The following is a 14,882-nucleotide window of genomic DNA, read 5'->3' as shown; positions in this document are numbered from 1 at the left end:
TCGATATTTAATTTAGTTTTATTCCCGACAACATTTTGTCAGGACGCTTTTTGTGATTGGCAGCGCAGCTATCCAATAGGCTTTTACGTTTTTGACTCACAGCAGAGTGCGGTCGTAGATATTTTTTTTTTTTGCTCCGTTTCCTGGACCGGCCTCAGCAAAGATAGCGTTTAGGTAGTGATAGTGTTTTAGGTTGTCACGCCTAAGATTAGCCGTTGCATTTACATTAGTACTTTTAATAACCGCATTTTATGTGAAGAAGCCTCTGTTTAGTTATATATTTGCAAAACTTCATAAATCAGGTCTGTTGTGCAATAGTGAAAGTGAAATACAACATGTCAAAGCAAGAAAAACGTAGCGTGTAACAGTTTGGTACATAATGCTGTAGTTGGGTAAAACCCTTTGGACGTTTTTTCTGCTGCAGACAGACATATTTACGTTTACACATTACAGCTGGTGGCCACGTTTGAACATGTTCCAGAGGCTCGCTGCGTTCCCGGGCCGGAGGCGGGCCGTCGCTCCTCTCGCGGCGGCGGCACGGTGCGTCTCCTCGGGCTCCGTGGACATCACGGCCCCGCTGAACTTCTGGGCCGGGAAGAGAAGGACGTGCCCGGAGGAAGGCAGCAAGGAAAGAGTCTACGAACCTGCAACGGGTAGGCCACAGACTTCCTTAGTGTCGCGTGTTTTGAAATAAAGTTAGCCATTATTGACCCAGTCTCCTAACTGGACTTCGGTCAGTGCTGTGTGAATGTGTCTAGTCATCAATAATCTAGGAATAAAATATATCAAAGGTTGCATTTATAGTGTTTTCACCAAAACACTTAACTCATATACTGCATATTGATATTGTGATTTCTGTGTGCGTGTCTGTGCAATCAGTTTGATGCCCTGAACAGCTTTAGTGGAGCAAAACTGAAAAAAATGGGGCCACATCCTTAGTTAATTACAGCATGTCTGGTACCCTGTGCAGTGAAGACGATTCTTTGAAGCCTCTTTGTAGCTTAGCTTCTGTTTTTAATTCAGACATCTTAATTCTTCTGAGGTACCACAGATCCTCTGTGCAATCCACTATTAAAGTATGATGATCATTGCTGTTGTCACAGTAAATAACTTTTCCTCCACTATAGCTTAAATGCCACACACATTTCAGTGCACAGCCTCTTCAGGGCCTTCTCCTACTAAGCAGAAATTCCCTCTGTAGTGAAGGATGACTCAGGTGGAATCATTACATGTGGATGCAAAACTAAAAAAAACCTGTCTACCTGGACGTTCGGACCAACACACGCTTGTCTTTGCAGGACGAGTCTTGTGTCACCTGGACTCGTGTGGTGCCGTGGAGGTTAATCAGGCTGTGAAGTCCGCCAAGTCAGCCTTTGACCAATGGAGCAAACTGTCAGGGATGGAGAGGGCGAGGATCATGATAGAGGCCGCCCATATCGTTGAGGTGCATATTTCTGTGTTTTAGGGAGGTTTAAATGAAGTGGTTGCTTCTACCTGAATTCCTTGTACATCATGTTAAGAGTGCCCTACTTGAAGTATGATTTATCGCGTATTTTCGTGCACAGGCCAGGAGAGAGGAGATCGCTGAAATGGAGGTGGTCAACAATGGGAAGTCCATCACAGAGGCCCGCATGGATGTGGACTCTGCCAGACTGTGCATAGAGTACTACGCAGGAATGGCCAGCATTCTGGCAGGTTGGTACAGGTTCTGCTTATTTTCTCAAACACACACCGTAAGTGGAAAATAAAATAACTGATAAGAGGATGGCAGCCTCAGCTTCATGAAATATTCAAAAATATCCAATTTATTGATATTTTACTTTTATTTCCGAATCAGAATCAGAAAAAAAAATTATTGCATACACACAATAGCATATTGTGTGTAATGGCAGGCCTGCTGCCTGTGACGAAAAGAGTGAGTCATCGTGGTAAATATGAAATAAACGTAAAAAAATGTAAAATAGCAGATTCGGTACAGCAATAAATGATGTGAAGCATGGATTAGAGTGTCATTGTAAGTGTGTTATCTTACTTGTTTACGGTTCTGTTTTCCTTTGTCAAGGCCAACATATCCAGTTGCCCGGTGGCTCCTTTGCCTATACTCGCAGGGAGCCCCTAGGAGTCTGTGTCGGCATCGGTGCTTGGAACTATCCGTTTATGATAGCTTCGTGGAAGTCCGCTCCAGCCCTGGCCTGTGGTAAATCTCACTTCATAAAGCTACTTTAAAGAAATCAGTGGAATGTGGTCAGAAGTTGAATTGTTAAGAACTGTGGCTTAAGAATAAACCACGAAGAGAACAGTAAGGTTTAGAAGTAAAAAAACTGAATGAGTACAATGTTTATCGTGATTCTAGATAAACGTACATTCTGTATACACCGATCAGCCACAACATTAAAACCACCGACGGGTTAAGTGAATAGCATTGATAATCCTGTTACAGTGCAATACTTTGGTAGGAAACCTTCGCTCCTGGCGCCTTCATGTGGCTGTTTCGTATACCCCCAATGCTGTTACTCATCCAGCTCCTTAGCCATCCCCACCGGGACAATGTGGCCTGCCAGACAACAAAAACGGCTTAAGTGAAAAAAATGTGTTGACCTGGCCTCCAAACTACCCAGATCCCAAATTTATCAAGTATCTGCTGGATGCACTGGATCAAGCCTGATCCACCAAGGCCCTTGCTATCCCCGTAGCAGCCAAAGGCTCCCGCTATTAACATCCAGGTGGACCCCAAAAGACACAAAAGGCCAGTGTCCACTCCCTGATAAGTCAGAACTGTTTCAGAGGCACAAGGGAGACCTACACAGTGTGAGGCAGGTGGTTTTAATGTTGCGGCTAAACAGTGTAAACAGCAGTTGGAGTCGGATTTAAATGGCATGGAGAGACATTCAGTCTAGACATTAAATAATGCAACATTACCTGTAGAGGGCACTACACCACAACAATGAATTTAAACATCCCAGTTTTTTGTGGGTGTTTCATCACTCATTCCTTCTCAAAAATATCTATCATTGTCTATTACTGTAATGATTAGATAATTATATCGTGCATATAATCTGGTAGGTTGTGCATGTTCGACACATGTATAATCTCATTTATTATCCTTTATAAATTATCGTTTATCATTTATTCTTTCGTATTTTCTCCAAACTAGGTAACTCCATGGTGTTTAAGCCGTCACCAGTGACCCCTGTGACAGCCGTCCTCTTGGCAGAGATCTATGCAAAGGCCGGAGCTCCAGAGGGGCTGTTGAACGTGGTGCAGGGCGGCCAGGAGACTGGCAGCTTACTGTGTCACCACCCTGATGTCGCTAAGGTGTCCTTCACTGGGAGCGTCCCCACAGGACAGAAGGTCTGTGTCATAAGGAATTAATTCCTGCTGAAAAGATGCAGGTAGCTGCCATTAAAAATGAATACAATAAAATAGCTATGACTGTTAGTGCTAGAATTTAGTGGTGCTGAGCCCTGAAGCTGGGTTGCAACAAAAATGGCTTTATTATTACCTTACAATGTTTATAGTAATTGGACTGAAGCTTAGAAACAAGCCACATCTTCACCGTACTGTCGTAAGTGTGCTCTGGCTCTTTGTTGTAAAGACACAGAGCTGTGATATAGATGGATATCCTTTCATGCGCTTTTGACCTGCAGATTATGGAGATGGCATCTAAGGGGGTTAAACCGGTGACGTTGGAGCTGGGGGGGAAATCTCCCCTGCTCATCTTTCAGGACAGTGACCTGGAGAACGCTGTGAGGGGAGCTCTCATGGCCAACTTCCTGTCTCAAGGCCAGGTGTGTTGTTTTTTCACAAGTAGCTCAGTTCGAGCATCTTCACATACTGATACGTTCGTTTTGTGACATAAGGACATTTATTAAGACACTTAAAATGCCCCTTTTAGCAGTATTAAGTGATGGGGATTTGTATGTCTCACAGGTGTGCAGCAATGGCACAAGGGTCTATGTTCAGAGATCTATTCTGCCTGAGTTTGTGAAGGAGGTGGTGAAGAGGACCAAAGCAATTCAAATAGGAGACCCTATGTTAGAAAGCACCAGGATGGGAGCACTGGTCAGCCGGCCGCATCTAGATAAAGTCCTGTCATTTGTTGACCAAGCAAAGAAAGAGGTAAGAATTGTTTGAAGTCTGCTTTGTCAGTAGTTAATAATATTGAGTTGAGTTGCAACCACTTCAATTTGGTGTAAACTGTACTGTTACTAGGGAGCCAAAGTGTTGTGTGGAGGTGAACCTTTTGTCCCGTCCGATCCCAAACTCAAAGGTGGATACTACATGACTCCATGTGTACTGGGTAAGCCTTCCATATTTTCATCTAACTTGCACACAGCACGAAACTTCTATCTTCAGATTTACTTTCATTTTTATTTTCATTTTGGTTGCACACCACAAAAGTGTGGTGACTTGAGTTTTTTTAAGGCCATGCCAATGTTCCTGTTTTTCATCCTTTCTGTAGGCGACTGCACAGATGACATGACTTGTGTAAAGGAGGAGATCTTTGGCCCAGTCATGTCTGTGTTGTCCTTTGAAACCGAAGAGGAGGTGCTCCTGAGAGCCAATGACACCACTATGGGTCTGGCTGCAGGAGTTTTCACCAGGTTGGGAAAACTCACTCATTTAAACCAGCAAACTTTACTTTAAAGGGACGAGTAAATGAAGACACCTTCTGCCTTCTGTTTGTCTGCAGGGATGTGAGTCGAGCCCATCGTGTGGTCGAACACCTCAAAGCTGGTTCCTGTTTCATCAACAACTACAACATCACTCCTGTGGAGGTGCCTTTTGGAGGCTTCAAAATGTCAGGTACTGTCTGGCTGCTATTTCTCTAGCCGGGCCCTAGACGTCCCCTGCCAATTAAATCGCTCCACTCATTCATTTTTAATCAGTCACAAAGTTGCCCCGGCAACAGATGTCATCAGTTTTGTTCAGACCAGGTTAGAATATATGTTATGAGTTATTTGTGATTTACACAGTAAACATATTGACTGAAATGCTACTTTTCTAGTAAAAACATGACTTCAATACATTAAAGTGAATTTCTGACTGTTATATTCACCAGGTATAGGACGGGAGAACGGCCAAGTGACAATTGAACACTACACCCAGCTGAAGACTGTGTTTGTGGAGATGGGAGACGTGGACAGCCTGTTCTAGGACATACAGTCAGAGGAGGCTGAGGCTCTGACACAGAGCTTGAGACTGAAACAGACGACCTATACCGAACATCTCTTCCCTCAGTCAAGGAAATACCATTGAAACGTTTTTGCTCAGTTACAAGAAACAAGCCTTGATCAAGGGACCTCAACTTGTCCGTCCTTGAAGTGATTTGTTGGTTGTTGTTTTGTTTTGTTTTTGTTTTTGAAATGAAGGAAACTGCATCAAAATGTAAGGGAAACTGAGGCTGTGGCCACAAAGTAGAACAGTGGTGATGCAACATTGGAAACATTCAAATTAATTGGCATCATTGTCTCGGCCAAACTAATTGATGTAAAGGTTATTCATTGAATCTTAGCTGATTTCAGTTACTAAAGTGTAAATGAGTTTCACATTACGATTTAAGTGCACCACACGTACCTTAGTTACTAAAATCAAACTTTATTGAACTATACACATCTTCCTTTTTTTTGTATGTGGCGATTACTAAAAAGAATGAAGCACCTTTAAAAAGTTTATATATGAAATGAATGTACAATTTAGTACAATGTTGTTTACATTAGAGCTATGACAACAGCTTCTGACGTTGTCGCTACAGTGACTTAACAAATGAACCTGTCAAACACATTTAGTAATCTGTAATATAACATAAAGAGCGTTAAAAGAATTCATTCATATTTCTTTTGTGTTTCTTCACTTGTCCCATCAGCTAAATTCTTCTTTTCTTCCTCGCCAGAGTTTTGGCTGAAGCTTTTCTCTAAGAGAGGCAAATAAAATGACTCAACAAGCTCAGTTTACATTACAAAACCTGAGAAGCTGTAATTTGTTATGAATTATTATTCATCCATAACCTGTAAACTCTACTACAGTCACTACAGTTAGTACAACTGTACCTTTGCCAGAGGTCTTGTTGGCTTCTTGAACTGAGCAGACTCTGTTTAAATGAAAGTCAGCAGTGTTAACCTCTTGTTTAATTTACTTTTTCATGATAATAACAGTGGCAGCACATGAACTTACCATCTTCAGAAGGTAGAGCTTCCTCGTCATTGATCGTCTTACGATGATCCTGTAAAGAGGTGTTTAGAGATGTGATAAACTGGGGGGTAAAATATTTCACAGCAGTAATTTGGATTTAGTCTTGGCTGAGAAAATGACAACAGCTATAAAAGAAAATGTTGTGATTGCTGTCGGTGTGACAACTATGAAATTGAAATCCAGCTTCTGAGAAGTCACATTTATAGACCCACCATCATTTCCCTCTCTGGAGAAACCTGCTTAGCCTCCCTGAAGTGGCTCCCTTCCTGAAGCTTCTCCAGCCGGCCCTGCTCCGCTGACACACGAACTCTCAGGCCGTGGAAGGCCGTCTGCACCTCACCCACCTTGAAGTGCACAGCCACGCCTTCAAACCACAAACTGTCACATTCACCCTCCTTGAAGCCTGGTGGTTGGTAATCTGCAGGGGTGACTTTAAAAGGGAGAGCAGGGTGAGATGTTTTCATCCAGCAAACCAAAAACCGTCAAGTGACTCTCGGTGAGTAAGGGTCTCACTGTCGTCGTAGTAGTAGAGCTTCATGGTGAGGTAGACATTGCTGGGGAGAGCGCCCAGGTTCTGCATAAGCAGGTAGAGCTTCCTGATGAGCAGCACTGAGGCTCTCTTGGTGTCCTCCAGGGTCACCTGCATCTTCATGTCACTGTTCCTGTCATTTCATAGATTTGACATCACTGTCAACACAGTGAGACGCCCCTTGTCCATGCGACATAAGCAAACACTGATCTATCCAAACCTGAGCACGTCCATCTCTGGTCCCTTTTTAGTGTATCTGAATTTGAGCTGGTAGGACTCAATAATGCACTGGAAAATATGAATAATCACTCACTCACTAATGATGATCACACTGCACAATGACGTGATGAATATTTAGTATTTTAAGACAAAACTTACATTAGGTTCATCTGGGTTGGTGTAGACCTAGATTCCAACAAATATAAATTGGCATTTTTTATAGTTTGTTTTAAATAATCTTCCCTTTTCACTCACTTGCTGTTTAATTAGGTACACAAGTGAAAACAAATGCATGCTACTGTAACAGCCCTGCATGAAATCCCTCTTCATATCTATGTTGCAGCAGCATCATTCAACTGTATGATCATTTTGGAGGATGTCGAATTGCAGTAAATTAAACACACAAGTTATTTAGCCCACTGACTAAAATGAGGGTCTCCGTCTAACACATTACAATTCATTAGTACTACACACCACAGCCTCCACAATGAAACACAGCTGAATCGATCAGTGGCACAGCTTGTCAACAAGTAAGGCAGACAACTGAGAAAAGAAAGAAACTGCAGCAACAGTGAATGATGTTTAATGAAAATGTAAAACATTTAACTGTATGCTGCTAGCCTGAACTACGGTGGAGAGACATTAAAATAACTTCCACTATCATCAGATTATTTTGTTCGTTTTTTTCTTTGATGATTAACATTAGTTAACTCAGCTAGAAGAGACATGTCCAGCCTTGTTGTTCATCACCAAGTCTAGTGTGGAAATTTGGCCTAGGGCCCCTGTAGTCTCCAGAGTTGCCTCTGGGATCAACAGCTCTCTCAGTTATTTAAAACTTTATTTAATAAAAAAAACTGAACGCTCTAAAATTCATAAAGATAATTTTAGAGGAGGATTGTTATATTAGAATGAATTTGTTTTCACAAATGTACCAGATGAGCTGACAAATGCATATATATATACACATTATGTTTAGTAAATGTTGCTCTACTGTCTTAATTTACTTACCCCAATGTATACAAGCTGGAGCTGTTAAAAGGATGACATTTAACAACAGTGCCAGAAACAAAGTATTGATCAAAAAAGAAGATCACATTAAATATTAATGATGTAGTAGTCAAGGATGTAGTGACTTACATACTGCTTCTCTAATGCATCAAAGCAGCCCATCATCCTGAACAAAACCATTGTGCAAGGAAGGTAAACAGTCATGAAGGTATTGATTGATGAATGAATTATGATCATTGTCATATTACAATTTAGAAATGTGTCCAACTACTGCATATATCCATGTATCACTTAGACATGAATCCTATATTTACCATTTCACTACTTTGCAGGCACCAGGAGTATTGCAGTTTTCACGCAAAAGTTTGATGCACAAATCTGGAGAAAAATTATATGAAAATAAAACAACTATATTACAAACCCAAATATTTTTGGCATGGATATTTACAATATAAAATATAAAACATTTTAGAGTGCCATATCCTCCATTTTAAAATTAACTTACACATGAAAAGGTATAGGTAGGAGTTGCTTTAAGGTCCAGTCAAGTACAGTTTGTACATTAAATCCTCATATATTCTCAAACTTATGGACTAGTAGATATGCATAGCCACCTTCGAGGTATCTGGATCTGTAGGCATCCTCTGGGAAAATCCCTCTGAGATAAGTGATGGATGAGACGGCCACAGCCATCATCCTCTTCATGAAGACCAGAGACTCTTGCTTGGTTTTTAGGTCGTTCAGGAATAGCCCCGTCCACTTGAAACACCGACACAAATATATTTGTTGAATACGTCTAACGTTAAGGGAATTTGAGTTTAACTTCGCCACCACACGATGCTGCTACTGACCACAGCTTATAAACTGCTAACACAGAATGATTAATACACAAATTAGCAGAGTAAATAAGTCACTCTTTAGCTAGTACGTTATAAGCTCAAACCTCAGCCGTTTCCTCCTTTTTCTTCCTTATGCACATTTTTCCAGCAGCCATTTTTCTTCTGTTGTTGCTGAGCGTTAGCTAATGTTAACGCTAACAAATAATCTAGCTAGCTAGGCGAACGAATATCGATATTAAAACTCATTTACTGTGCTATTCCGATTAGCACCTTCTTCTTGAATTAATGTTATGTCAGCCCCCGTCTCTCTTTGTTTAAGAAGACAATGAACAAGTGAGGTATTAAACCATTAGCTACTAAATCATTTGCCTACACGACTGAGACAAATGTTTAGTGATTTTCCCGCCTCGCGCTGTCACTATGGTTACTGTAGATACTATACTGGAGAAGCGTTGGTCCAAATTATAATGACGATTTTTTTTTATTATTATTATTATTATTATTAATATTATTTTGAAAAAGACAGGTAGCTAATTCATTAAAGACACACAGAAGACAATTAACAGATAATTTAAAAATATTTTCTCAGCTTAAAAGTGTGGTTTTAGATTTTTCAAATTATCAGTGTCAATATGCGTCTAATATATGAGAGGAACAGCAATGTGGGCCGGTGGCCAGTTTTGCTATTAATTAATGTCCATTAAGTGTAACAGCAGCAATAACTCACGTGTAATTGGTGCTGGCTTGGTTTTGTTTATGACCTTTGACATTTCTCACCAGGCATATTGACTTTTCATAGTACAGGAAGTGAGGGGCACATTCCACATTGATTATCTGCTTTGTGCATTTTGGTTCCTTGTCACTGCATTTCATGTTACTAAAAACGTTTAATATGCTTTATTTTAGGATATCATAAATATGAAGCATTCCATAAGATGGGTGTTTTACAATGATATTTATTTGGCTGAAAAAACATTTGTTGGTCCCTGGAAAAATAGAAAACACAACATAAGGAGTAATTCCAGCTTCATTCCGGTAGAAATGGAGGAATGACATGAAAGAACAGACATTAACGCTGCCAGACAGTGAATAAGTATATGTAACCACAGTGGAGTAACAAAATGACATACTTGAGTCATAAGTGCACTATTCACTCTACAGACAACAGAGCACACGCACAACATGTTGACTACAAAAGTCTTAACCAGCTGGGCGGCTGAGTTAAATATTGGTGGAAATGTAATCACAAAATGAAATCTCTTAGAGCAAGCGGCAGACACTGGCCGTGGGCTTATTACTGCTTGGAGAAGAAGTCTTTGCTCTTTTGGACATCGGGCTTGATGGTGTCACTTCCTGGTTTCCAGCCGGCTGGGCAGACTGAAAAGATAAGCCTGTAATGAGTCCTGGCTGGCAGATGAAACAACAAAGACGTGCCAATATAACGCATGCACAGTTGAAAACATGCGCTGCTTTGGCCATATAATACACAAGTGTATCACAAGTTTGGTTTGATAATGTTAAATGTGCCAGATCACACCTTGGTTATTGCCCTAATTTAAGTCAATGCTCATTACTCAACTTGTTGTAAAATGCATATGAACCTTTGCTCCCTCTGGCACAATTCTTTTCTGCATAGCCAATAGCATTCACGGATTCAAATAACACTTAGGCTTACCTGGGTCACAGCTTTTAATTATATTACTCACAGTACAACAAGTAATCAAACCGTATAATAGATACTGTAGTGCCACAGAGCTGCAGCAGTAGCTCACCTTCTCCGTGCTTGTCTGTGAACTGAAAGGCTTGAACCAAACGCAAGGTCTCCTCAACAGAGCGTCCTACTGGGAGGTCGTTGATGGTAATCTGCCTCAGGATACCCTTGTCGTCAATGATGAACAGACCCCTGAGACAGAGAGAGAGATCATTTTATAGGCCTCCAAAGTTTTATGACCAATTCCTGAAAAGCAGAGTAATTGAGGGCAAGCAGTTGAGTAATCTCCCACTCAAAGCTTGAAACGTCATGCACAACAAATACATTAGTTTTTTCTTAACAAATCCATTCTTTCTTAATTAAATAATAAATAATTTCCATTATCATTAATGGAAATATCAATTTGAGTCCGTAAATATCTATTAACTATTAAATAACAATATGTTGTCCAAACCTGCACCAAGACACAGAAATAACTGGCATATCACTCATTCAAATATATCTCAAATGAAGATATATATATATGTGTGTATGTGTGTATATATATATATATATATATAGATAGATAGATAGATAGATAGATAGATAGATAGATAGATAGATAGAGGACCTTTACACATTAATAACATCAATGTTATGTTTTTCTACTTTGTCTCTAGACAGTCTTCTCTCATCTACCACATGTTGAACCAATCTAAGTAAGTGGTCAGCACTTGTAGGCAGGCCAGACAGGCAAGGCTTAGGTAAGTGGAACAAGTACATAAGTATACAACTCTTAGAATGATTTGATGATGGGCAACACTTGATCAAATAATTTTCAATCATCTTAGGGGAAGCGGCTTCCGCCTTAAACCCACCTGTAGGCGATGCCCTCATCCTCCTTCAGGACACCATAATCAGTGGAGATGGTGCGTCGTGTGTCAGATATCAGGGGAATCTTCATGGATCCTAAGCCACCCTGCTTCCGTGGTTTGTTGATCCTTTGAGAACACAGCAAGAAAAGGTGAGGGCTCTGTACAAATGAGTGAATGCGACCAATGGACGTTTTAAAAAATAAAGCCTCGTAAATACCATGCAAAATGAGAGTAGTGCGAGTCAACAGAGGCAGCGAGGACCTCGCAGCCGATCTTCCTGAATTCGTCGGCCGCATCGCTGAAAGCGATGATCTCAGTGGGACACACAAAGGTGAAATCCAGGGGATAGAAGAAAAAGACAACATACTTTCCTGTAGCAAGAAAAACAGGACACTGAATTAGTCACATTAACGTCTAATTAACTCTTTAGTAGTGTCAAGAATACAATACACTGTTGCATTATCAAAGCACACAGGTTGTACTATACCTCTGTAGTCTGACAACTTCACATCCTTAAAGTCTCCGTCTGGCATCACCGCCTTGGCTGTGAAGTCCGGGGCCAGTTTTCCGATATGTGCATTGCCAGCAGCCATCTTCAGTCAGACTGGATTATAGAAGAAGGAAAGGGTTTGTGTGTTACAAAACCTGCTCACAGAAATCTCAACTGTGCATTGTCTTGTGTGTGTGAAATTATGAATAAAACTACTTCCTCATTTACAGGACAAAAGACAAGAGTGGAGGAAGTAAGACATACGCCACACTGTACAATTGGTCTGTTTGCAGCAAAAAGCACTGTGCATTTTAGGGCTGCGACTGAAAGTTATTTTTAATACTGTTTATAGGCCACAGAAAATGTGAAAATTAAGACAAAAGAAATCCAAACATATTTATTCATTCAATCATCATTCATTTCCTATAACTGCTTGTCCTCTTGGGGGTCAGGGCGGGATGTAGCCTATCCCAGCTGACCTTGGGCGAGAGGCGGGATACACCCAGGACAGGTCCGTATTCATTTATGTATAGTTTATATTAATGGTATCAGCACTGTTTCATCAGGAAGTAAAATGAAAACATAAAATCAATGAGTTGCATGACAAAGAAAAGCTCAGTTAAAACTAAAAGTGGTCTTTCCTGTTCCCAGTGGTGGTGATCAATGATAAATGACAGAAAATGAATAAAGTTGCTGTTCACGTCAATTGCTTTTCTTGCTGAATGAACGGTCATAATATATCTGTTTACTTTGTAACATGACAAAGACAAAACAAGTGGTGTCATTCTCAAATAATGCATAATCAGCTGTTATTTGCAACTTTAAAGATCATATCAGATCAAATTGAGCTATTTGGTCCACATAACATCCGCCTGAACAAATACATTTGCGCAATAATAATATTGCCGGATATCAAGTGAATACTACAGACTGTCCTCCTACAGACTGAAGTAGTCTATAATTCCGTACAGAGTGTAATTGAGGCTTATTTAAAGCTCAGACATCTCTGACAGCTGTTATTAAGGAAGCTTGCACTTAAACCGCAGAACTTTAACAATCAACAACAGAAACCTCTCAACCCTATCCCACTTCTTCTACTCGGCTCACGGGTGGTTTCCGCATGTCTGCACTGAGTTCCCAGCGTTTCTTCATGACTTTAGGTTCATTTCTACTTAAGGTGGAAACATTGTTACGCGTGTGCGCGTGTGAGAGAACATCCGCAAAGGCACCAACAATGTCAAAGCTTTCTGTGAGGAACTAATTTATATTTTAATGTGTCCATGGAAAGTAAGGCGAAGCATTTTTTTTTTCTCAAATGTACGATATTTTGATTTTGTTGAGGGGAAAACACTTGTTGAACTCAGCTACGAAAGTGAATTTGAAATCCCGTAAACAACCGAACGCTGCAAAGTACAGTAATTTAAAAAGTAATACAGAAAGAAAAAACATAATTGAATGAATGTTGAAACACATACCTGAGTTTAAATCACAGGAGACAGTCACGAGCGCAGGGAGAGTGCAGCAGCCTCCAGCTCGACCAGGGTTCTTATATCACGGCTCACGTCTCGCGAGAATATCACTCAGAACGCGAACACGGCGCTCAGTTTAGTCCATCGCTTCAACTACTCACTACACAGCATGACTTTGCAGTTTCCTTGTCAGGTTTCTGGGAATTCTCTTGTGAAATCCCACGTTGTAGAGTATAGACGAGCGACACAAGGAAGAACAGAATTCCAGGAAACTTAAAACTATGTTTTAAGTGGTGTAATAGTGTCAGAAGGACTTGTTTTTGGACCTCTGTTTTTGAAACATCACTAGTCACTGCAGTCTTCTTTAATGCAAAACAATGAATTATTCATCTGAAACTAAAAAAGAGCATTTTTCTATCAGCCTGCAGATTCCTAATCCAGGTTTACAACCCAGCAGGGGTCATGAAGTTTCATCATATGACCCTTTGTGGATGGAGTCACTCCTTTGTCATCATGAATGGACGTTAAATAATTCCTTCATTGTCATTACGACTGCAGCAAATGCGTAGCATACTGTCAGGACTGTGACAAAACTTTGTCTATAGTGGGCTCTTGTTTTGTATGTTACAAATTACAGTACTTAAAGGGTTAACATATACATGGGGGCATAAATCAAGTTTTATTTTATTTTATATTATATTTTAAAGAAAGTAAATCAGGTCCTTTAGTGGCACTTCTTTCACTTTTTTTTATCTTATCGCAACAGCTTTTGCTTAACCAGTGGGCTGCACAAGACATTTTTGTCTTTCATTTCCTCCTCCCTGACTGCTGCTATATTTACTCAATAATTACGCTGAGGAACAACACACACAATGTCTTTTACTGTCATACTGCCATTTTCACACTAACAGCTGTGAGTTAATGAAAAGGGAGGTAAAATTAGATGATAATTTAAGATGTAATTTCTTTATTACATTTTAAGTGTAGTGGTTTTTATCAAATCTCACAGAACTGTTCCTTCATCCAAGTCAAGGAAGAAGGAGGAGTTCTTCCAATCATTAACCAGAACCCTTCTGGTTAATGATTGGTGTATGATCTGATGTCACACCTATTGAATCCACAAGTTGTGAAGACTCAAGAGAGTCATCTGTTCTACCAAGTGATTAATCTAATTTACACCCTAGCCTAATGGTCTGTGTACAGGACAACAAAATTGTATATGTGCAAGGAAAAAACAGAGGAAGGGAAGTTAAGCTGATTTCAAAGGCCAAGGACACATATTTTCAATGTCATTGCTGCTTTTATGTCACAATACAATTTTATGTATGATTAGTGAAAGCAGACCAATTTATAATAACAGAGATGATCGTTTTAGTAAATAATATTAAAATACAACAAATAAGTGAATATAATGTCAGTTTTTAGTCCAGCTCAACATGTGTTTTCCTGTGTTTTAGATACCTCGGCCCATGTAAATTCAGTGGAGAGGCTGTTGTTGTCTGAAACAGCCCCCCACCCTGCCTCCTTTCTCTGCTGTCACCAAACGATGTCTCTGCACGCTGTTGCCATGG

General features: G+C 40.3%; 3 protein-coding genes across 5 annotated transcripts; 1 reads left to right on the top strand and 2 right to left on the bottom strand.

Annotated features, from left to right (window-relative positions):
* The first annotated feature begins 130 nt into the window (after positions 1 to 130).
* On the top strand, positions 131 to 5,824 carry aldh9a1b (aldehyde dehydrogenase 9 family, member A1b). Of its 2 annotated transcripts, none has more exons than XM_047589222.1 (12): positions 131 to 302; positions 454 to 653; positions 1,299 to 1,444; positions 1,566 to 1,695; positions 2,063 to 2,197; positions 3,155 to 3,351; positions 3,648 to 3,788; positions 3,931 to 4,119; positions 4,213 to 4,300; positions 4,463 to 4,604; positions 4,694 to 4,806; positions 5,063 to 5,824. In XM_047589222.1, exons 2-12 carry the CDS (start codon positions 473 to 475, stop codon positions 5,155 to 5,157), a joined length of 1,557 nt encoding a protein of 518 aa, XP_047445178.1. In that variant the 5' UTR covers positions 131 to 302; positions 454 to 472; the 3' UTR covers positions 5,158 to 5,824. The 2 variants fall into 2 exon arrangements, with proteins under 2 accessions (XP_047445178.1, XP_047445179.1); XM_047589223.1 differs by having other exon boundaries at positions 160 to 174.
* Positions 5,349 to 9,196, bottom strand: zte38 (zebrafish testis-expressed 38). Of its 2 annotated transcripts, none has more exons than XM_047589224.1 (12): positions 8,892 to 9,196; positions 8,563 to 8,707; positions 8,263 to 8,326; positions 8,078 to 8,114; positions 7,949 to 7,969; positions 7,100 to 7,126; positions 6,942 to 7,009; positions 6,706 to 6,854; positions 6,405 to 6,622; positions 6,175 to 6,223; positions 6,051 to 6,091; positions 5,349 to 5,914 (listed from the first exon to the last, which is right to left on the bottom strand). In XM_047589224.1, exons 1-12 carry the CDS (start codon positions 8,940 to 8,942, stop codon positions 5,867 to 5,869), a joined length of 918 nt encoding a protein of 305 aa, XP_047445180.1. In that variant the 5' UTR covers positions 8,943 to 9,196; the 3' UTR covers positions 5,349 to 5,866. The 2 variants fall into 2 exon arrangements, with proteins under 2 accessions (XP_047445180.1, XP_047445181.1); XM_047589225.1 differs by having other exon boundaries at positions 9,038 to 9,196.
* Positions 9,197 to 9,725: 529 nt separating this feature from the next.
* On the bottom strand, positions 9,726 to 13,452 carry prdx1 (peroxiredoxin 1). The gene is made up of 6 exons (XM_047590676.1): positions 13,318 to 13,452; positions 11,840 to 11,956; positions 11,570 to 11,723; positions 11,356 to 11,478; positions 10,560 to 10,690; positions 9,726 to 10,164 (listed from the first exon to the last, which is right to left on the bottom strand). The coding sequence occupies exons 2-6, from the start codon at positions 11,943 to 11,945 to the stop codon at positions 10,082 to 10,084; spliced, it is 597 nt and encodes a 198-aa protein (XP_047446632.1). The 5' UTR covers positions 11,946 to 11,956; positions 13,318 to 13,452; the 3' UTR covers positions 9,726 to 10,081.
* Between the last annotated feature and the right edge of the window lie 1,430 nt (positions 13,453 to 14,882).

The sequence above is a fragment of the Mugil cephalus genome, chromosome 7 (assembly GCF_022458985.1).
Source record: "Mugil cephalus isolate CIBA_MC_2020 chromosome 7, CIBA_Mcephalus_1.1, whole genome shotgun sequence".
Taxonomy (NCBI): domain Eukaryota; kingdom Metazoa; phylum Chordata; class Actinopteri; order Mugiliformes; family Mugilidae; genus Mugil; species Mugil cephalus.
This window is presented reverse-complemented; position numbering and strand designations above follow the sequence as displayed.

Excerpts from the sequence above, each read along its gene's own strand:
- aldh9a1b (XM_047589222.1), top strand. The coding sequence starts at position 473 with ATGTTCCAGAGGCTCGCTGCGTTCCCGGGCCGGAGGCGGGCCGTCGCT. Across the intron at positions 654-1,298 it reads AGTCTACGAACCTGCAACGG|GACGAGTCTTGTGTCACCTG; the intron begins GTAGGCCACAGA and ends TTGTCTTTGCAG. Across the intron at positions 4,807-5,062 it reads TGGAGGCTTCAAAATGTCAG|GTATAGGACGGGAGAACGGC; the intron begins GTACTGTCTGGC and ends TATATTCACCAG.
- zte38 (XM_047589224.1), bottom strand. The coding sequence starts at position 8,942 with ATGGCTGCTGGAAAAATGTGCATAAGGAAGAAAAAGGAGGAAACGGCT. Across the intron at positions 7,010-7,099 it reads CCAACCCAGATGAACCTAAT|TGCATTATTGAGTCCTACCA; the intron begins GTAAGTTTTGTC and ends CATATTTTCCAG. Across the intron at positions 6,224-6,404 it reads CTCCAGAGAGGGAAATGATG|GATCATCGTAAGACGATCAA; the intron begins GTGGGTCTATAA and ends ACCTCTTTACAG.
- prdx1 (XM_047590676.1), bottom strand. The coding sequence starts at position 11,945 with ATGGCTGCTGGCAATGCACATATCGGAAAACTGGCCCCGGACTTCACA. Across the intron at positions 11,479-11,569 it reads CACTACTCTCATTTTGCATG|GATCAACAAACCACGGAAGC; the intron begins GTATTTACGAGG and ends GTGTTCTCAAAG. Across the intron at positions 10,691-11,355 it reads GATGAGGGCATCGCCTACAG|GGGTCTGTTCATCATTGACG; the intron begins GTGGGTTTAAGG and ends TCTCTGTCTCAG.